Raw genomic sequence first — 22,861 nt, 5'->3', positions numbered from 1 at the left:
AATATAGAAATGAAGATTCTAATGTTTAATCCCAAATTAGTATTTTCCTAGCTTGTAGCAACATTTTAAGCAATAATACTCACCATTCTGCATTGCTGAAAGCACAAACCATCACAAATCATGCAATTCTCTATTTCACCACAATCTAAAGTTAGTTTGCGTACCACAGTTAATTAATTTAGTTGTCCTGCCATGCAATTAGCATTTTAGTCCCACGTGTATCTTGTGTTTATCAAGGTGTATGGGTTGGTTAGTACTTTTCACTTCAAACTAATTAGTACGAGTTAATTTCTTAGAATGATTACGTAATTAATTTCATGCAAAATAGAGGTGGTATACAAAATGTTGTTTTACCTGGTCCATCAATCCCCCCTTTGGTGATTTTTAACATCACCACTAATCACTAAGAAAATTTCAAAAAAATTCTACGGAAATGGTTACTCAGTTCCCTTGCATTTGTTAGGTTACATCATAGTGTTTCCCATATCATCCTCTCTTGTTTCCTTTTACATGTTTTCTTTCAATTCTTCTAATTCTATATCTTCTATCTCTTTCTCTTATCACTTTCTCTTTTCTTTTCCTAATTTCTCTTTTTATCTAATTTTGTAATTTTCTTCTTTTTATGCACACACATCCTAGTCTCAATATTAATACTAATATTATCACACAAGTCACAGGTATCAGTATTTTTCCCACAAAAGAACTACTTAATTTTGTCAATAAATTCTTAATAGTAGAAAAACATATACCAAGTTTCTCCCAAACACTTTCAACCTCCAGTGGAATAATTTCTTCATGCAAATCAGTTATATTCTTAATGTATTTCTTTAGGTTTTGACTTTCATCAGTAATGTAAGTACAGCAATGTTGTACCTTCAGCATTCTGCAGAATCCTCCCTCTTTGGCCAATATAATATCAAGGGCAAGTCGATTTTGCATAATCATCACTCTCATAGCAACCATTTCAGTATTTACCATTAAGAACCCTCCAGCTGTGCTGGTTGATAAACGATCCACAACTGTGGACAATTTTCTAATCTCGTGGGCATTCAGAGATATTCCAACCGCTGGTATCAGTGCTCCAAAAATATCCCCTATAATTTCTGACCAACTCTCCCTCTTTCTACGTGTTAGTTGTCTACCCATTTCGTGCAAACCGTCCTCTCCCATTACCACATGAAATATTTTTGGGAAGACCAGACCTAGGTAGCATGTGCCATACCAGTGGTCCGGTAACCTATAATAAGCTCTGTTCGCACAGATGTAATATATTCCAGAGAATACTGGATCATTTCCTCATTTAAACCCCCATCCTCCCATGATTTTATATAAGTCATGGCATTCTCTTGCACCTACAAAATAATTATCATAAACAGTATTATCTCTACTGATGCACAATTTCCCATTCTGGGGCCAATCTAAAGCCATTGTGGGATTTGTTTCTCCCTTTAAATGATTTTCCTTTCCAGCATCCCAAAATGTTGTTTCCATCTTTTTCCCTGACACATTCCTTTGCATCTTAACTCTCCTCTACCATGTTCAGGAATGTTTTCTCTTCTTTTCTCAAACTACAAGTGAGATTATTCTTACATACTTCTTCTAAAGTTAATTCCCTTGTTTCCAAGAAAAATTCACCTAAGATTCTACTAGGAATCACCTTGTTTATTTCGGGAACTACAGGTATCTGTGAGAAAACATTATCTACATTGGTGTAATAGTATTCTAATTTCCCTGTTTTATAAAACAAACTAGCTAAAACACTACAGGTTATCCCATATGTCAAAGGTAGATGATGGTAAGTGACACCTTCTGACACAGATGCAGGTAACTGCATGCAGACGTAACAGTCCCTAACCTCCATAGTCTTTACATACTCGTACAGTAACTTTGAAAAAACATTATTGGAAAAATCATTTATGGACTTATCTTTGTGAAGCTCTGCTTTATCTACCAGTTTTGTAACATGACTTTCATCAATCTTTCCCTTATTAGACCTGTTCTCGGTGTGTTTTTCTATATCTTCAAATGTTACTCTAAATGAAATTATTATTGCTAATATTATCCAGACAAGCATTAGTAATCCTGTACAACAAAAACACATTTTACACCGTCTTTGGAGAAACCCACATGTAGGTTTTCTACCTTCTCTGTTTGTCATTTCGGAAATGATCAGTGTCTTTTGACTTAGCCTCTTTTCGTCAACTATTTACCTTTGTCTAAACCTAAGGCTTTGATTGCCTATTTGGTTCTTAACTGGTCATGTGTCTCATCCGGAGTTTTAATCCTTGTTGATTTTCTTTATCATTTCAGTCTATGCATGAATCGTCTTTGTATTTAGATTCGCAATCTTTGTTCAGAACTTCCTGATCGTCCGTTTCTTCTCTGATGTCAAAAAAGATAACTCGCAGGATTTCCGGATCTTCTTCTTCAACCACTTCCTGCACAGTCAGTCCTAGACTTTCTTGGCTATCTGCTTCCTCTTGTATATCAGGAAGTGCCACATATGTCCATTCTGGTGACTTGTACTTCTGGTTCGGTTTCTTTATCCTCTTTGCAAGTGTTTCTGATCAGTGTTTTCTGATTTCTCTTGATTAGACACTTCATTGACTTGTTCAGCATTAGAAGATTTTATTCTCGTTAATCGGTATCTCAATCTTTTGAGTTTGTTGGGCCAACTTTCTTCTTTTGATGGCCTCTTTAATTTTGTTCCTTTCCCTTCTCGCTCCGTTTTCCAAAATCTTTTCCTTAAAGTTCTTGCCCCTTTGCTTTCTTCTTCGTTCTCTTCCGATTCTGTATCGGTCTGGCTTTTACTTTCTTTGGATTTTATTCTCAGGACCTCAGGTTCACTATCTACATTTATCCCTCCTCGTGTTTCTTTCACGCAATCTTCCTGCTGACTAACTGTCCCTTTTTCTACCAGGGTGTGTGTTGTCCCTACACCTCCTCGGGGGTCTTCCACAATGATCTTACCCTCACTCTCTGTATCTAATTCCTCACCTTCTATTTCTATGATTTCAGGCGGAATTTCTCTTGTGCTTGTACTCGGGGCTTCTTTACCAAAGATTTCTTGTTCAGTTTCTCCAGTATTCTCATTTGTCCTTTCTTGTATTCCCACTTGTTCTGTCTCTAATTCAGAGCTGGTATCAGAAATTTCAAGTCGTCTCCTTAGTGGTATATTCTCCTGCCCCACAACTTGGCTCAAATTCGCTTCTCCTGCTCTTGGGGTTTGTCTTGTTCTCGTTTCTTCTGATTCTGATTCAGAGCTGGTGTCTGACTCTACCAGATGCTCTTCTTCAGATCGATTTGTAGGACCAGGGACTCAAAGAGTGTGACTGGCATAAATCCAATTCTTTACCTTGGCACACTTCACATCAGTCCTTGTGGTCAGAACTACTTGACGTGGTTTCCCCCAGCGTGGAACCAGACAATTTCTCATTCTGTGTACTTTGATGTGTACCCAATCTCCAGGACTCAAGTCATGAACTGGCTTCTTTTCGAGAGTCGTCGCATCTGGTCCAACCTGATGAAACACAGAATGTACCATATAAGCCAATCTCTTGCAACAATCCAAGACTAAGTCATTGGATATAGGCAGTAGTTTGTTGACAGGAATAAAAACATGTCTCATTGCTCTACCCATGATAACTTCATGGGGGCTCAGACCAGTGCTCCTATCAGGAATTTACCTAATAGTCATAAGCACAAGAGGCAAGACATCTGGCCATTTTAGACCTGTGGCCAAACACATTTTTCCCAATCTGTTCTTTATGGTGCCATTTACCTGCTCTACCACTCCAAAAGCTTCTGGTCGGTAGGCACAATTTAGTTTCTGTTGTACATTCAATGCTTCACAAATCAATTTTATAATATCATTTTGGAAATGCTTTACTTTACCCGATTCAATCGTTACTGGGAAACCAAACCTAGGAATGAACTCTCTCAGTAGGAGTTTTGCTACCGTAACTCCATCATTCCTCTGGTCAGGTAAGCCTCCACCCAACGTGAAAACAGGCAGACAATCACCAGTACAAATCTTGGACTGTTACATGGGGGCATTTCAATGAAATCAAGCTGCATTCGATTGAAAGGACCTCCCTCCCGTCCTATGGTTTCTAAGCTCACCACTGTTTTTCTTCCTGGATTATATTACTGGCATATAAGGCATCTCTGACAAAGGCTCTCGGCTATAAGCCGAAACTTTGCATTATACCAGGTCTGTTTGAAAAGTCTAATCATGGCATTCCTACCTATGTGAGCCTGCCCATGGTACATTCGTGCCATAGTAGAGATCATTCTAGCAGGCATTACTGGTCTTCCATCACGATAAACCCAAACTCTGTCTACCTCTTGTGGTGCACATCCTGATTTTAGCCACTGTTTCCTTTCCTCTTCTCCTGCCTCTTCCTGCAACTGTCTCACATCATCCCATGTATTCACAGTGTTAGTAAAAAGCAAGGGACATGACTCCATTTCTCTCTCCCGATTACGATTCAAAGAATTTTGATTTCGCGCACAATATTGCGCTATGTCATTGGCAAACTCATTGCCGGCTGACACATAGTCAGTTCCCTTCATATGCGCTGCACATTTTATAACTGCAATTTGTTTAGGCAGCTATATCGCCTCAAATAATTTTCCAACCATCTCTGCATTTCTGATTGGGGTTCCACTCGACGTCAAGAAACCTCTTTGGGACCAAATCTGCCCAAAATCATGCACCACTCCAAACCCATACTGACTGCAGTAACCACAGTGACTCGCAGATTCTTTCCCAACTTGCATGCTCTAATCAGTGCAAACAACTCAGCAACTTGAGCAGATCTTACTCCCCTCAAACAGGATGCTTCCAACACAGTCACTACAGTACACACACCATACGCAGCACTCAAAATCCCTTCTCCAGTTCGCAGACATGACCCATCCACAGACATCACATAGTCACTCTCTTTCAGGGACACATCTTTTATGTCCGGACGTAGTTTTGGTGCAAAAATCAAGCACTTCCAAACAGTCATGATCAACATCATCTTTCACTTCCGCATTCACCCCATCAGGTAGTAATGTCGATGGGTTCACATTAGTGTACCTTACAAGACTTACATTTGTAGCACCCAAAATGACCTTTTCATATTTGGATAGACGACTATGCGTCATGAACTGCGTCCTGCTCCTTGTCAAAAGGATCGCAACAGCATGGGGCACAAACACTCTCACAGGATATCCCATCACAATTCCTTCACTCCGTTCCGAACTTTTACACTGCCACAGCTTTCAAACAACCAGGCAAAGCTACAGCTACGGGATCTAGTGCAGCCGAAAAATAAGCAATCTGCCGTATCAGTCTTCCATGCCTTTGTAACAACACAAAACGCACATCCATCTCTCTCACTGCAATAGAGCTCGAATTCCTTTTCATCATCAGGCATTCTAAGAGCTGGTGCTTGACACAATCTAGCTCTCAATTTTGTAAAAGCCTTCATCTCTTCTTTATTCAGCTCAAGGGGATCTTTCACATCACTTTTTGTTAAGCGTACCAACAGTTTTGCAATCAGCAAAAAGTTGCTGATCCACTGGCGACAATATCCTACCATCCCAAGAAACATTCTGACTTCTCTTTGTGTCATTGGTGCTCTCATTCCTTTTATTGTTCTAATCCTGTCCACAGTCACCTTTCTCAGACCCTTTTTGATCTTATGACCGAAGTATTGCACTTCTTTCTGACTAAACTGTATTTTCGATGGGGATACTTTGAGTCCTCCATCTGCCAAATGATTTAACAGTGCAACTGTGTCCACTACACAAGCCTCTCGTGTCTTCGATGCCAACATAGGTCATTGATGTACTGCACGAGCACTGAACTTTCGGGCATTTTTAAATCTTCCAGGGACTTTTTTAGAATCTGATTGACTATTGATGTACTTTCTGTATACCCTTGAGGGATACGGCACCATGCCAAAATACGCTCACCGAAACGGAACGCAAAATATTGTTGGCTATCAGGGTGCAACGGGATAGAAAAGAAAGCATGACAGAAGTCAATGACTGTGTACCATTCTGCATCATCGGGAATCTGATCTAGGATTACCGACGGGTTCGGTACAATGGCACAGCATGGAACAATGATTTTATTAACTTTTCTCAAATCCTTTACTATCCTAAAAGTCCTATTCGGTTTTTTCAAACCCATGACCGGAGAATTACATGAACTACTCATTATCTCACTTAAAATTCCTTGAGGCAATCCCTCCGGATCAAATACAACGAATGCCTCAGTGATTTCAGGTTCTAAGTTTGCCATTGTCATTCTATACAGTACATCTTCATCAGGAGTTTCAAAAGCTATGCTATCAGGGGTACAGAAAATAGTGCAATTCATTTTGCACAACAAATCTCTCCCCAACAGATTTACGGGGCTGGTGTCACACACAACAAATCAATGCATGTCGGTGAATTTCCCTATTTTAACCTTAACGGAATCCGTAAGATAAGTTTTTATCTGTCTGTTTGAGACTCCAACTACTTGGATTGTTTCACCTGAGAGAGGAAGATTTTAAACTTCAGCTGATCTAACAGTTGAACGAGTAGCACCAGTATCCACTAGGAAAGTAATGTTTTCTTCATTCACCTTTCCTTCCACAAAGGGTCCTGTCAGGTCTACCTCTACAGTTGTGCCAAGTACGCACTCCTCTTCCTCTCCTAGGCACCGTCAATTACTCTCTTCTGACTCTCTCTCATCGTGTTGCAGCCAATACTGCGAAACCGCACTAGCGCGCGGTAGCTTTGTTTACCTGTTCCTCGGTGTAGAATCCTGTCTCATTACTGTATCTCTGAGGATTTACGTGCTGTGGAAAAGGTGGCTTTGGCCCCTGACACTGTTGGGTAACAACCTGCTGCTGTTGCGGCGGTTGGCAACTCACCTCATTCTGCACCTGTGGATTCAATGATGAATTATCACCATTAGCTCTTGGTGGCAATTTACACTCCGATTTCCAATGCCCTAATTTTCCGTAATTATGACATGGCCACTTCATCTTAGCTTCCTCTATGCTGACTTGTCCTTTTCCTTTTCCAATATTAGGTTTTTGTTTAGCTTGGCACATGCCATTAGCTTGTTCGATCAACTGGGCTTCTTGTCGCTCAGCTACCTTAACCTGTGCTCACATTGCTTTTTCTTTCAGTTTACGTTGCTTGGCTTCAATTTCATCACTAAAATATTTTGCATGTCGTAACACCTCATCTATCTTTTTATTCTGCCAATCTACTGTGTGTTGTTTGATCATTTCACTAACTTCGGGCTTTAAACCATAAACAAATCTGTACACAAAATGACTCTGATCCTTTTCGCTTAATTTCCCATCTCCACTATATTGCTTAAAAGCTAGCAACAACCTCTCATAGTATGCATGAACAGATTATTTAGCCTCTTGGTGAGTTCTGTCAAATTTTACCCAATCAGTTTCCTTTGGAGGTACTTTATTTTTCAAAAAGGTAATTACCGGATCATATTTTTTCATTACTTCTGGATCGGGGGCTCCCGTCTTAGGATCCCTAGGATACTCCTACGTTGGCCAGTCTATTGTAATCTTACATTCTGCCCATAAATCTGCAGGTACAATTATATCAAAAAGACCATTCAGATCTATCCACAACACCTTTGAAAGTTTGACTTTCTACCTGTCGGTACCATTCAACTTGGTTCTCTCTTAACCTTGGAAAATCATTGATAAATGACAAAATGTCCTGTCTAGTCCAAGGAACATGTACCTAACCCCCTCCTGGAATTTCCCTCATGGGGCATTCTGTTACCACTGGCTTTTTTTCTCTCACTGGGAATGCTGAGAACGCCTTATCTGTGGTTTCCTCTTTTTCGGAACCTTCTACTTTTCCACCGGTCCACATCACCTTATTTCCTTAGCAAGGCAATCAGTTCTTTAATCTGAGTCAACCTCCCTGCTGTATTCAAATTTGCAATATCCTTTTTGGAAAAATCAACCCTATATGGTTTCTGCAATGACCTTTATTTTCTCAAAATCAATTCCAATTTCACTCGTCTCTTCTAATTTTTCATGCAAAGTTCTCGGTCTCCCAAGTTATACTTTTTCAGAGGAATATTAACTCCTCATCCTGATATGCTTTTAATTTTTCAGTTGGAATGCTTCCTACAATTAATTCTTCTAGTGTTACCTTTAATTTTGCGACATCTAAAGGTTGTGGTTCTGTATCTTTTCTCTGGAAACTTCTTAATCAATCATTTAATTCTTCAGAAGTGGGTCCTACCGGGGTTGTCTCACTTCTTATTTTATGCATTATTCTCTCTGGGGTTTCAGTTGTCATTAATGTCTTACTCGCTGGACTTCGGTTTGCAGTTACATTTTTAGGAGTACTTAAACCTGATGTTCCTGCCACATCTTTCCATTCATTCCCTCCGGAACCGCTTTTTTCTGTCTTTTTTCCTACCACAATTGTAAGGAACTGTTAAACAATGCTCACTATCTTTCTGTTTATCAAAGACAGGCATCACCGTCCCTATAGTTACAGGTACGGTCACCGCTTCCATATTCTTAGTTAACTCTCTAATTTTCTCAGTTGATTCCAGTGTAGTTCTAGCTAACTCTGCTGAATTTTCATTTCCAGTTCTAACGGGTTGTGGCATTTCAGAATCTTTAAATGGATTAATTTATCCCAAATTGGGTGGTGTTTTCTCAAAATTTGTATTCATCATAGTTTCCTTTACCATTGCACTCGGCGTCAGTAACGTAGAATTCGTTTGATATGGGGGTGGGTGTTTATAGAACATGTCCTCCGGCACTTCATCCTCTGATTCACTCACTCCATATCTGTAACCTTCTGACCCTGTGTTATTTCTCTTTTCTGTACATTTTCTGCCACTCGTCTCTTCAGTATTCCTCAGAGGAAACATACCATCAGTCATATTCGCATTCCACCATCTTCTCATTCTGTCATCATAACTTTCTTGACCACAATGTCTAACAAACATGTAATTATACCTTTTTCCACTCCGATGCCTTTCCTTTTCATTCATCTCTTCTTCCCACTCCGTCAAAGCCTCAAATTGGGTAGGTCTGGGTTTCGGTTCTAACCTCATCATTCTTTCTCTCAAATTTCGTAATACAGCCAAACTAAACGAACCACTTTCTGGAAACGCTAATACTCCATCCTCTTTGGAATACCTTGCCCAATTCTCCAACCAGATACATGTATGATAACCATATTTCGCTACCATAAAAGATGCAGGCGATTTTGGTGGAGGAAGTATCTGTCCTTCCCTAGTCACAATCGGCTTATCCTTCTTAAATAGGTTTTTAATTTTCCCAAACCATGATTTTTTTCTCCTTCTCAGGTGGATAGTAGGACATCATTTTTATTTTTCAAAGTTCTTAATCACTAGGCTTCGTAAATCACTCCTTCTCCGTATTCTGTCCAATCCCTGCGCGACTCACACTAACGCACCAATCCTGGGCGTTTACATCACTCCTGAAGCTCCCCAATCCCAGCGAGACTCACACTAACGCACCAATCGGTGAAAGCTTTGTCTCTCTACAGCTAACCAATCCCAGCGCGGTCTTTCTGACGTCAGCTTTTCTCGCTACTCCTGCTCTTGCTGACCCCTCCTTTACATTGCCTGTGTCGCTAAACCGAAAAGATAGTTTTTGTTCATTTACACAAGAATTCTGTATTTCCAGTTGCGCTTACCTCTGCCCTACCACAGAATTTTCCAGTTTCGCCGATAAAGTAGCACTTCCCTCTACCTTACCCTTCTAACAAGCAAAAAGCAAACTGTTTCTATGGGGATAAAACACACAAGAATACCTGTTGCTATTTCACTCTCACACATTCATATGGTAAATGTCCCTACCGATAACACAGGACGATGTAACCTCCTTGAAACCCGACAATGCGCTGTGCGACTTCACTTGCCACACATTTCCCCTGCCTGCATACAGGGCAACCAACTTCCTATTTCTCGGAAGTCTTTAAACCATTTGACAACATAAAACGCAACACAACTCAACATAAAGTGTTAAACATAAATCAATAATCGCCAAACCAATGCAATAAAACCATAACTCAGCTACCAAGAAAACTGCTCCAGCGGAAAAGGGCAAATTTACATATTGCTAACTCATCCATACACTCATACATTAGTGGGGCCCATAACACCAATCACGCACTCGTCTTACACGAATCTGTACACCGGAGAAAAAGCGCTGGACATGTGGGTACCTTTTTACCTATCAGATTACATTTCTTTACACTATACACATTATATACATCGGCACCTATGGTATCCTAACCTTAACATCAAGGCACTCCACCACTTGGTCGATGGACCAATTAGTTGGACTGGTTGATGGTGATTTAGAACCAGCTAAAACACAATTAAAGCCTCGGAAACATTTGATTAATCGTCGGTTCCTAATTAAAGAATCACAAACTCATTTCTTATTAATCCACATTTTGTTTATCTAATATTAATGTGCTCTGTATTAGCATATAGGCGCTACAGAATATAACATAATTCGGTTTATTTCAAGTAGACATCAAATCTTTAGAACATAAGCATAGATTTCGCATTGCGATATATTTACCAAATCGCAAAGCTGGTGACCCTCCGATCTTATAGGTGTAATATTCAGAGTCTCTGCTACAATCTCCAGGATAAACTGTCCAACCCACAGCAATAATCAAATCATCAGATGAAATAGCTTTCCCAAATTTAAAGAAACCCAAGGTAAACCATGGAAATCTTCATCCGCTCCACGTAGACCCAACCCCATAGACGATCAGCCATGAGAACCCCCTCTTTGGGCGAATGAGGGATTTATATACCATTTTCCCTCTTACTTCAGAACAAGATGCAACATTTTAGGGGTAGAAACTATTCGGATTTCCCAGTCCAGGTCAACTTGCAATTTCTTAAAAATTTCACATGACCCACTGGTTTTCCATGGGACTTGGCATAGCAAAGCGTAAATGTATTTCTTCTCCTGCGGTTCACAGACATAAGTTCCGAAGTAATAACAAGCCATTGTCCCCTTGGTAGTTCACACCGTTGGTCACTTGGCAACCCTCCATGCTTCTATCCTTGATAAGGGACACGCTGCTACAGGAGCCGAGGTCTCTTGGAGATCTCCAGAGCCATCCGATTCTGCGCAGTAGTCATCACGCTCACATGACGGCGGCACCACAGGAGCTCCATCTTAAGTACTGCAGCCTAGCAGGCCCGAATGCCAACTTAAGCAAAAACAGACATAACAGTAATTAGAATATAGAAATGAAGATTCTAATGTTTAATCCCACACTAATCCCAATGTATATTAGTATTTTCCTAGCTTGTAGCAACATTTAAAGCAATATTACTCACCATTCTGCATTGCTGAAAGCACAAACCATCACAAAGCAATATTGATCATGCAATTCTCTATTTCACCACAATCTAAAGTTAGTTTGCGTACCACAGTTAATTAATTTAGTTGTCCTGCCATGCAATTAGCATTTTAGTCTCACGTGTATCTTGTGATTATCAAGGTGTAAGGGTTAGTTAGTACTTTTCACTTCAAACTAATTAGTACGAGTTAAGTTCTTAGAATGATTAGGTAATTAATTTCATGCAAAATAGAGGAGGTATACAACATTTGGTTTTACCTGCTCCATCACAGATGATATGGTATTATATATTAGAGACCCCGAAGTAAACCTATCACTGATAATTAATTGGAGAATACATAAAATTCGGACGTCAGTCTGGTCTGCAGATAAATTGGTCCAGGTCTGCGGTGATACCATTGACATCAAACACGAAGTCGCCTCAGATGGATTTCCCACTGGTGTGGCAGGAGGAACCCATAAAATATCATTTGGATTCACCGAGACTCTGATCTAGTGATTCGGAGCAACTATGGCACGATGATTGATAAACTAGAAACGCAAATAGACTGATGGATCACCTTGCCATTGTCCCTAGCGGATAGGATATCTCTGATAAAAATGGTGGTCTTGCCTAAATTACTGTATCTATTCACCAACATTCCTTTACCTCCACCGGCCCCTATCTTGAACAAACTGATATGGGCTGGCAAGCAAGTAAGGATAAGTCTGCACACAATGTCATTACCATACGCCTCAGGTGGCTTCACAGTTCTGCATCTCTATTTGTATTATTTATGCGCTCAAGCGCAGTATGCGTACTACTGGTTCCATCCAGTACGATATCTACCCCACCTAGCAGTAGAGGATGACGACGCCCACCCCATTGAATTAGCACACATTTTACCACGTCAGCGGCCCCATTTAAGCAAGCACGAAATTAACACGGTACGCACCACATCCATGTCGTGGACACGTATGGGTCAGCTTACGAACAAAATTCCATTGTGTGCACCGAATCTACCTCTGGCGCAACACCCCACCTTATCGGCAACACAGGAGAAGGGCAGTATGAACTTACTGGAACAGATAGGCATTAAAGTGATGGGTGACATATATCCAAACGTTTGTCAGCAATCAGACATTATTATTAAAATTTGCATATCACAGATTGTGTGCAGCGCTTCAGGAATTATATCCCATGTTCCCAAAGGAACCCCCCACGCTAGAGACGCTACAATTATTAATCACCGCTCCAAACAATACACACATCGTGGCGAGACTCTATAGGGCCCTGCACAGGGAAATTGGCACTAACACGCAAAAAGCACATGATAAATGGAACATATTAGCTACACCGCTGACTGTGAAGGAATGGCAAGCTTGCTGCGCACTTATGGAACTTCTCACACCCAATGGGAATTTACGTATAATACATTTTGAAGACTTGCACCAAACCTACCACACCCCACTCCACTTGCACAAGTATGGCTTGCGTGTAGATGCAAAATGTAAACGCTGTAAGACAGACCAGGCCGATTTTGTACACCTAGCATGTTATTGTAGCAAGGTAGAACTCTACTGGGACAAGGTGATTCAACTTCTCAGTGTGATTCTGAATAGTAAATTAAATTGCTCGCCACAATTATGCCTGTTGGGTCACATAACACACTTGAAATCTGCCAAGAAAAAACTAGCCGCCATACTGTTACTCTTAGCAAAACGTAGAGTAGTCATGCATTGGGATAGCAGGAAGACACCTACCGTAGCTCATTGGATACTGGACTCCATTTACTGCAAAGACAATTTTCAGATATATGCAGAGGAGCTGCCCACAGCTGCCAAACCCTCTGACTTTTGGGAACCTCTTACCACCTATTTACGTGAACATCCGGACCTCCTTACAACTGCTACTTAACTGCTGTATAAGTTAATGTTATGTGACATTGCTGGGATGTATCAGTGCTGTGCTAAAAATTACCAAGTGTTATATTATGCATATTCGTTATCTGAATGATGTATAATGCAAGATAGACTTGATGTATGTAAACGTGATTTGTTTCATGTACGGAAAATCTTATAAATAAAAAATAAAAATACGCTGAAGTTGCACCTAACTCCTTGCAGAGGCTTCCTTTCACCTGAGCTATCGTGGACATAGTGCATTAAAGGGCCTTTCATCCACCACAATGAGACCAGTACATTTGAGGTATGATAACATGGCCATTGATCATGGTGAGAGTAGCACTGAGTGTTCTTGGTCTCTCAGCCGCTTGCATCATCCTTGTCATCTATGTCAGGTGGAATATTGGCCTTTACAATGAAATCTAGAGGGAATCTGACAAATCATTCAGATCTTGGAGGAGACTGCTCAAGATCTGCAGTAAATGCTACACAATTTTTTAAGCGGCAGGCCCCTCTCCCTTCCCCACCGCGAGTTGACAGTGGTGACTGACTGATCCCTGCTCAGTTATCAGGTAGTAGAGCTCAAAAAATTCTAGTCGTCAACAAAAGCCTGGCTCTCCATCAGCCCATTGGTGGTGCGGGACATCAAGGGGAGGCTGGTAAAGTTTCTCACGAGCACCACCATGTGGTATTGGCACAAGATGGGCAGAGCAGGGTCCTGGGCCAAGGACCACTGTGCCGCTGAGGTTTGTTGAGCGTCTGGCATTTCCCTGATCGCCAACCACCTGGCAGGGTCCCTAAATGTCAGAGTGGGAAACTAAGAAGGCGGCATTTGGTCTGAGTCCACTCCACAAACCCTCCACCTGAGTCCTCCTGAAGCCTGAGGAGGTACTGCTTTGGTATCTATTCTAAGGAGAGGAATCCGCTGTTAGAAGGATCCATCAGAAGAAAAAGTGACTTACCTTCACTTACACACTTTCTTGTGGGTACTCCAGCAAACCACAGACTCCTTCTCTTCTCTCACACCTTCCTGTTCTTTGGAGTGGCCTCTTTTTAATATCTTTAAGGTCCCAAGTTAGAATTCAGCAGATTTATACAAACATTTGTTCATGCTCCGCGTCTGAGGCCATGAAAATTAGAAAATAAGACACTGACGTTGGAGTGCAGGAGTGGCGCTTATATTAAGTTCTATCACTTCTAGGGTGGTACAGAGCCACTTGGCGGAACATAGGAGTACTGCTGAAGAAAGGCTTCTAGATCTAGTCTGGCACCTGGGGAGTATTCTAAGGTGAGGACTCTCTGGTTAGAGTATGCACTAAAAAAGCAATATTGAAGGTAAGTAACTGATTCAGTTGTGGTAACAAAAGATTCATAAGAAAAGACTAATTTCAAGGTACATATATCCTTGTTTAGAAACCATTGACAATGTGAGTACCATGTGGTGCCCATGAAGTCGACAATAAATTATTACTTTGAGCTCAGGAGTACTGATCCCAGTCCCACAACTGGAGATTTTATGTGTTTTTTACACAATATAATTTTAAAATATTTCTTTTCTCCTTAGGTTTATGTGCAGCACCTGCTGAAGAAGAATAAAGAGAATGTGTGGAAACTGATCCATGAGGATAATGCACATATCTATGTCTGCGGGTGAGTCCTTTCCCAGATTAACTGTATTGAACAGATTTGCACATTTAATTGCATGAAACATTTTTGCTTCCTCTGACTTTGTTTTCAGTGGGACTCGGTAGTTAACACTCAAATTTGCAACTATTAACTGAGTAGGTAATTTTAATGTAACTTTTAGAGTTGCTTAAGTGAAAGTACTTATCGCTTTGCAGTAAGCAATGCTAGTCAAATCTTAAGCATGAAAACTTTGGGTAGGATGGTAATTCTGTGGATGGTGAATAAGGTTAATTGTACAGGTTTGGAGGGTGGACAGCAGGCAGGTTGGCGAGGAGAGTTCACTCTATCAGGTTCCCACCATCACACTGACTTTTCGCAATCTCCTAGTTTGATCCTAATAGGTTTATCGCCTTTAGACTATACCCAGGCTCCAAACTTATTTCACAAATTCTTCAGCAATGCTTGTGCATGCCTGCAGGTAGCAATGTGGGACTTCGTAGTACCGCCATACTGTCTCGTAAGTGTGGAATTGAGTTGCATATGAGGGCCACGCCTGTGCTCTGACTCAGTTCTTTTCTTTAAGCACCTTTCACACAGATCCTGAGCTCCGCTCCCAACTTTGTCCGTCTTCCGATTACTTCACATCTTTTTTCTGCAGTGTGCTAGAGAAGATGTCTCCCCCGCAAAAAAGTCAGGATTCAAGCTACTTGGACTCACTAACATATGTTTCTGCTGATTGGGCTCCAGTCACCCATGTAGTTGTACAAATAAATGTGCCTTTGTCCACCCGAAAGCGATCCGTCAGCGGGAGGCAAAACTATAGGTTGCTGAATATTAGAAGAAGTTTCAGTAGAAATACAGTGTTCGAGGCATATGAGCTGTAGATCACACACTTATGCATAGATTGCCATATGGTGTTGGGCCCGGATGTTTGCACTTTGTTGTTGTCCTGGAAAGTCTTTGGAAGTCACGGGATTGGTGGCTCCTCCTTTGGACAATAGTGAGCTTGGGCATCGAATCCATCGTCGGATTGTTTTTTTCCTGCTATCGGGCTCGGATGTGTTCATCGCGCTCCAGTTCGGTGTCGTTACCGATCATCTTTTCGACACAAAATCCTCACCCATACTTCAGTGTTGTTTCGATCGCGTTCCCCTTTGATGCGCATCTCTACCAGACCTTCAAATCTTCGATTCCGGTAGTCGACGCAAGCCTTCGGGCCTTCCTGCGCCATTGGGCCTTCGGCTTATGGAAAAGACTCCCTTTAAAAAGTGTCCTAAATGTGGATCCAAGTTTCCACACGCAGATCTTCATGAGGTGTGTAACCTCTGCCTTTCACCCGAGCACGAGGCCAAAGATTGTCCAGCTTGTGCCACTTTCCACTCCAAGAAGACGATCCGGGACCATCAAGTTCGAAGAACAATGGCTCGATCATCGACATCAATTCCCGACGACATCTTCCAGGAAGGCATCAATGTGCCGGAGCAGGAGTAGATCCAGCACAGCACCGTCAGCTCCGACAACTCCGACGTCGAAGACATCACTCTGGGGCAGCGGGTCGTAAGTACTGACGTCGACCCCTCCCCGCCCCCCCTTCCCAAAAAGGCTTCGGTCACACCTTCGCCCTCGAGCCTAGGTGCACACCAGGACAAATCTTCTCATGCCCGCCTTTGGGCTCGGCACAGAAGCCAACACAAAAGCCTTCAGGCCACTTGGGAACAAGCCAACCTGCAGTCGGTGCCAAAATTCCATCCCTGGCACCGAAAAATAAACCGATGTCTTCCTCCGCGCCGAAGCCTACCTCCGCATCGACGCCTTTGGCACCAAAACCCACTGGCAAGGACGCCCCGCTCCGAAAAAATCATCGGAACCGAGTAAACACACGGCTCCAAAAGCCTCGGGCTCTCAGCCTTCGGAGCACAGGCCTACAGATCCGAAAAAAACACAGGAACCGAAAAAACAGTCGGTACCAAAACCACTATCGGGATCGAAGAAGATTCCAGGCCTAAATAACACAAAAAGCCTCCAACTACACAACCGGCACCCAAAAAGTCGGCGTCGAAAGAACACACGTCTGAGGAGGAACTTTTTCGACTGTATCCTACTCAAAAAAACACTTCAAAAAGACTCTAAAACAGGTCAACTCATACTTGGCCCTTCAAAAAAACGGAAAATGGACAAACCTATACTAGCTCCACTTTCCTTGAAAAAGAGAGACCTTGCTACTTCTCCATTAAGGATTCATTCTCCCCCCTCCACCCCACTTTCCTATCCCATATTCACCTCCTCCGCCATCTTCTCCTCCTCCAGATGATGATGACACCTCTGATGACATGGGGGATGACCACCCTTTAGGGGAACCCAGTCTTCCTGGTCCCCCAAAGGATCCATGGGAAGATTACGACACACCAGATGTTCTAGACACACCTCAGGACGACATCTACCCATCTAGGCCATCCCCTCCTGAGAACACGATAGGGCTCACTCAACTAATACATAGGGCAGCAGAATACCACGGGGTAAACCTACATACAGGCCCTATAGAGGAAGATTTCCTCGTGGACACTTTTGAACCATCACAAAGGTCCAGTGCCATTCTCCCCATGTTAAAAGGGGTTATCAAACACGCTCCTGAGGTGTTCAAGGATCCTGTAAGGGCCAGAGTCATTAACCCCAGAGTAGTAAAGAAATATAAAGCTGCCCCATCTGACCCTATTTATATTAAAGGGTAAATACCCTTAGATTCTTTAGTGGTCTCCAACACCAGGAAAAGAGCCAATTCGCAAACCACAGGAGATGCCCCACCGCCTGATAAAGAATCAAAACTGCTGGACGCGTCCGGAAAGAGAAAAGCGTCCCAAGCAGCCAACATGTGGAGGATTGCCAACACACAGGCTTTGCTCGCAAGATATGATAGGGCACATTACGATGAGCTAGAGACTCTACTACAACACCTTCCAGATCAATAAAAGGCATGAGCAAATGATCTCATCCAGGAAGGCAAGGTCATAACAAATACCTTCATTCGTTGTGCCCTCGATGCTGCAGACACAGCCTCCCGGACTATTAACACCAGCGTCATTTTACGCAGACATGCATGGCTGCGCATTTGCGGCTTCAAGCCGGAGGTCCAAACCACTATATTAAATCAGCCATTTGATCAGGAACACCTTTTTGGACCCAGCGTAGACTCATCTTTAGAAAAAATTAAAAAGGACTCCAACACTGCCAAATCAATGAGTGCCTTGCAATCGCAAGCGCCCAGAAGTTCTTTTCGTCGCTCTCTTACAAAGGCAACTATAGAGGTTTTTCCACAGAAAACCTCTCCACTTCATACAAAAGTCCAACACAGACCTCATCTACAAAAGGCTATTACAGAGGAGGCTACAGGGGCAGTAACAATAAGGGTAGAGGCAAAACTACCAACACTCGTGCCACCTCCACCCCTAAACAATGACTTCCCTCCACTCCCCCCGGACCACTCTACTCCGGTCGGGGGAAGATTGCTACAGTTCCCACCTGTCTGGAACACCATTACCACAGACAGGTGGGTGAGACAAATCATCCAATCCAGTTATTGCCAGGAGCTCACTTCCACTCCCCCGCATATTCCACCCAGACAACGTCCAATGTCTGCAGAACACTTGACACTTCTAAAACAGGAGGTACTTTCCCTCCTACAAAAACATGCCATAGAACCAGTTCCCCTTAATCACCAGAACACAGGGGTTTACACCCTGTATTTTCTCATTCCAAAGAAGGACAGTACCCTGAGACCCATCTTGGATCTCAGACCATTAAAAATCTACATACAATCAGAACATTTCCATATGGTCACTCTTCAACAGGTCCTCCCGTTACTCAAACAAGGCGACTTCCTTGCCACATTAGATCTCAAGGACGCCTACTTCCACATTCCCATTCACCCTGCTCACAGGAAATACCTTTTGTTTGTGGTAGACGGCCAGCATTACCAGTTCAAGGTCCTCCCGTTCGGAGTCACCACAGCACCAAGGGTCTTCAAAAAATGTCTGGCAGTGGTAGCAGCACACTTACGAAGACAACAGATTCACGTCTTCCCATATTTAGACGACTGGCTCATAAAAGCAAAGTCACATATTCAGTGTGTAAATCACACACACGCCACAATACAACTACTTCACGACTTAGGGTTTACCATAAACCTCCCAAAGTCTCCTCTTCAACCATCCCACATCCAACAATATCTGGATGCAACAATAGATACCTCAAAAAGCCTTGCATATCCCAGTCCAGCCAGGATAGCAAGCATGCAAGCTCTTATAGCAAGATTCCAACCACAACACTCACTTCCAGCTCGAGTGTTCCTGCAACTCATAGGGATGATGGCCTCTTGCATATTCATAGTACCTCCTGCAAGACTCCAGATGCGCCCTTTACAGGAATGCTTAGCACATCAGTGGAACCAAGGTCAGCTGACAGATATGGTGTTGGTGGACGGCCGCACACGTTGCTCTCTGCAGTGGTGGAACACCCAAAACCTTTCCAAAGGGCGACCGTTCATAGAGCCGGTTCCACAGATCGTGCTAACAGCAGACGCATCGCTCACCGGATGGGGAGCTCATCTACTTCATCACACAATACAGGGCACATGGACACCTCAGCAAAGGCTACTCCACATCAATCATTTGGAGTTACTAGCAATCTTTCTGGCATTAAAATCATTCCAGAAACAGATATCAGGCATATCTGTCTTAGTCCGCACAGACAATATGACAGCAATGTACTATTTACAAAAACAGAGGGGGGCACACTCTCCCCCACTCTCCCAACTAGCACAGAGCATATGGAGATGGGCCATTCCTTAGAACATTTTCCTATTAGCACAACATCTCCCAAGAATTAAAAATCACATGGCAGATCTGGTAGTCAACAGACGCAACAGATTCACAAGTGGGAACTTCACCCACAAGTTCTCCAACTGTTCTTTCAAATGTGGGGGCAGCCAGAGATAGATCTCTTCGCCACACATTACAACACAAAATGCCCAAGCTTTGCCGCCAGATATCCACACCCATTGTCCAAAGGCAATGCGATATGGATGAATTGGTCAGGCCGATTTGCGAACGCTTTTCCGCCTCTCCCACTCATTCTATTAGTGGTACGCAAGCTGCAACAACAGTCGCTCACACTGATCCTAGTTGCTCCAGCGTGGGCCAGACAACCCTGGTACACAACATTGCTGGAACTATCAGTAGTCCTGCACCAAAAACTACGCTTCTCCCCACAACTCTTAACACAGAACCGTGGAGAGATCAGACACCCAGCACAGCTCAACCTAGCGATCTGGCTCCTGAAGTCCTAGAGTTTGGTTACCTCAATCTTCCCCCTGATTGTATGAACGTTATCAAAGAGGCTAGACGCCCCACCACTAGAGCCTGCTATGCAGCCAAGTGGAAAAGATTTGTTATATACCCTCAACCCTCTAGATGCCTCCACTCAGCACATCATATGTTAACTTCTGCATCTTCAGAGATGTAATCTAGCATACTCATCAATTAGATTACACCACACTGCCATTGCAGCTTACTTACAAAATAGACAGCACCTATCACTGTTCAGGGTGCCCCCAATTAAGGCATTTATGTAAGGCCTCAAAAGAATAATTCCACCAGGGTACCTCCTTCCCCAGTGTGGAACCTAAACATCGTCCTCACAAGAATAATGAGTCCTCCATTCGAACCTCTGCACAAAGGAGAACTACAATTCCTCACATGGAAAGTCGCCTTCCTTGTGGCCATTACATCTCTTAGGAGAGTCAGTGAGCTACAGGCACTAACCATTCAAGAACCATTTTTACAACTCCATCATAACAAAGTGGTTCTCAGAACAAATCCCAAATTCCTTCCTAAAGTTATCTCTCCCTTCCATCTGAACCAGTCAATTGAGTTGCCAGTGTTCTTTGCGCAACCACAAACAGTAGCAGAAAGGGCTCTTCATACACTGGAAGCAAAGAGAGCACTCCTTTACTATATAGACCGAACAAAACCTTTTCGTAAAACACAACAACTTTTTGTATCCCTCTCACCGCCACATAAAGGCAATCCCATATCAAAATCTGGCATTGCAAGGTGGATTGTCAAATGTATACAAATTTGCTACCACAAGGCAAAACGCACGCTATCTATTCCCCCCTAAAGCCCACTCTACCTGAAAGATAGGGGCTTCAGTGGCATTTTTGGGGAACATTCCCCTAGATGACATCTGCAAAGCAGCTACATGGTCTACACCGCACACATTCACAAAACACTAGTGTGTAGATGTGCAGGCAAAACAACAAGCTAGTGTGGGCCAAGCTGTACTTAAAACACTATTTCAAACTACTGCAACAGACATTGGTGGTCGCCGCTAAGGAGGAGTACTGCTATGCAATCTATGCAGAAGTGTGTGATCTACAGCTCATATGCCTTGAACGGAAAATGCTACTTACCAGTATGCATCTGTTCTTGGCATGTAGAGCTGTAGATCCACACACGCCCACCCACCTCCCCGGCTACCTTTATATGTTCGAGTATTATCTTATTTAGATCCAACATACATGGACATCTCTTTCTGTTTCTTACAAAACTCCATCATTTCCCTTCTTGGCGAAAAACAATCTGACGATGGAGTTGATGCCCATGCGCTCTATTGTCCAAAGGAGGAGCCACCTATCCCATGACTTCCAAAGACTTTCCAGGACAACAACAAAGTGCAAACATCCGGGCCCAACACCAGATGGCGATCTATGCATAAGTGTGTGGATCTACAGCTCTACATGCCAAGAACAGATGCATACTGGTAAGTAGCATTTTCCTTCTGCTTCAAGTGGCGGGGCTGCCCGAGCTCTTGTTCAAGAGACTGGTTATGCACAAAGCCCTGTTCCCATTTGAAGTCTTCCAGGGTACAGGCGCAAGACAGCTAAACAGGAAGTCAACCCTATCCTGCCTCTCAAAATCAAACAAGAACACACAGTTGCTTCAGTCAAAAGATCATACCCCACAACCACCTTGATTCGAACCTGGTCCCGTAAATGTTGCCATTGTACCCTGAATTCCCCTGGCTGTCATTGATACAGCAAATGGCAGCCTTCAAAGGAGACCCTGCTGCAGTTCTTTCAGGCACTTCCAATTCCCTCTGGCTTACCTACGTGCCCCACAGAGCATCACTTGACCTTCGCCAGTGATTACTCCCCCAGTGGTCCAGGCTTTCATCCTGGCTCTTGGGTACATGGCTGTCCCAGTATATTGCCAACACAAACTCTAATGGCGCCAGCCCCAGACTTAGTTCTTGGACCCAGAACAAACATCAGCTCACTCGAGGCCTGTGTTGCACTACAGAATTGCTAAAATGCAAGCAGTCATTTTGCAGCTAGACAACTGTAATCCTTGGCCTCTAACTCAATGCCAAGTGCTATCGGAGGCTAGAATCCTTTTTCGGATCAGACTCTGACACAGTTCAGGGTATACAAAATGTTTCCGATCACACTGCTGATGAGACTGCTCCCCCCCCCTTCACTCTTAGGAAGGACTTTATCTATATTTACAGAATGCAAGTGGGCTGGATATATTTTGAGAGACTGAGGCAGGCACTTAACAGAGGAAAGTGCTTCTTTTGTATCTTTGGTCGAAAGGACAGCTCTAGTGCTACACTTATAGTTTCCTAATGTTGACACTTAGGCAAATTTATTACCTGAGATCCTTCAACCAGGTCCAATCTCTATTAAGCCTTTATTGCTATTCAGCTAAGCCCTAACACACTCTCATAGCACTTGGTCTGAGCCATACTTAGCCTTCCAGTCACTCGACCTCTGGTCATGCAACATAGACTCTATCCCACTGATTCCGCCAAAAACATTCCCCAAGCATTCTACACCAGAAAGCCTAGTGGCACAGGCATTGACAAGTAATGGAGCATTGTCTGATAG

General features: G+C 42.9%; 1 protein-coding gene across 3 annotated transcripts in view; it reads left to right on the top strand.

The window, feature by feature from the left end:
* POR (cytochrome p450 oxidoreductase) overlaps positions 1-22,861 on the top strand; it is a 624,051-nt gene that overhangs the window by 565,969 nt on the left and 35,221 nt on the right. For all 3 annotated transcript variants that reach the window (XM_085649617.1, XM_085649618.1, XM_085649616.1), the window contains one exon: positions 14,858-14,943. In XM_085649617.1, the coding sequence (XP_085505743.1) occupies positions 14,858-14,943 (86 nt within the window). The remainder of the gene's footprint in view (positions 1-14,857; positions 14,944-22,861) is intronic.

The sequence above is a fragment of the Triturus cristatus genome, chromosome 3_2, assembly GCF_964204655.1.
Source record: "Triturus cristatus chromosome 3_2, aTriCri1.1, whole genome shotgun sequence".
Classification (NCBI taxonomy): Eukaryota; Metazoa; Chordata; class Amphibia; order Caudata; family Salamandridae; genus Triturus; species Triturus cristatus.
The sequence above is the reverse complement of the archived record's forward strand: the minus strand, read 5'-3'. Positions and strand labels throughout refer to the sequence as shown.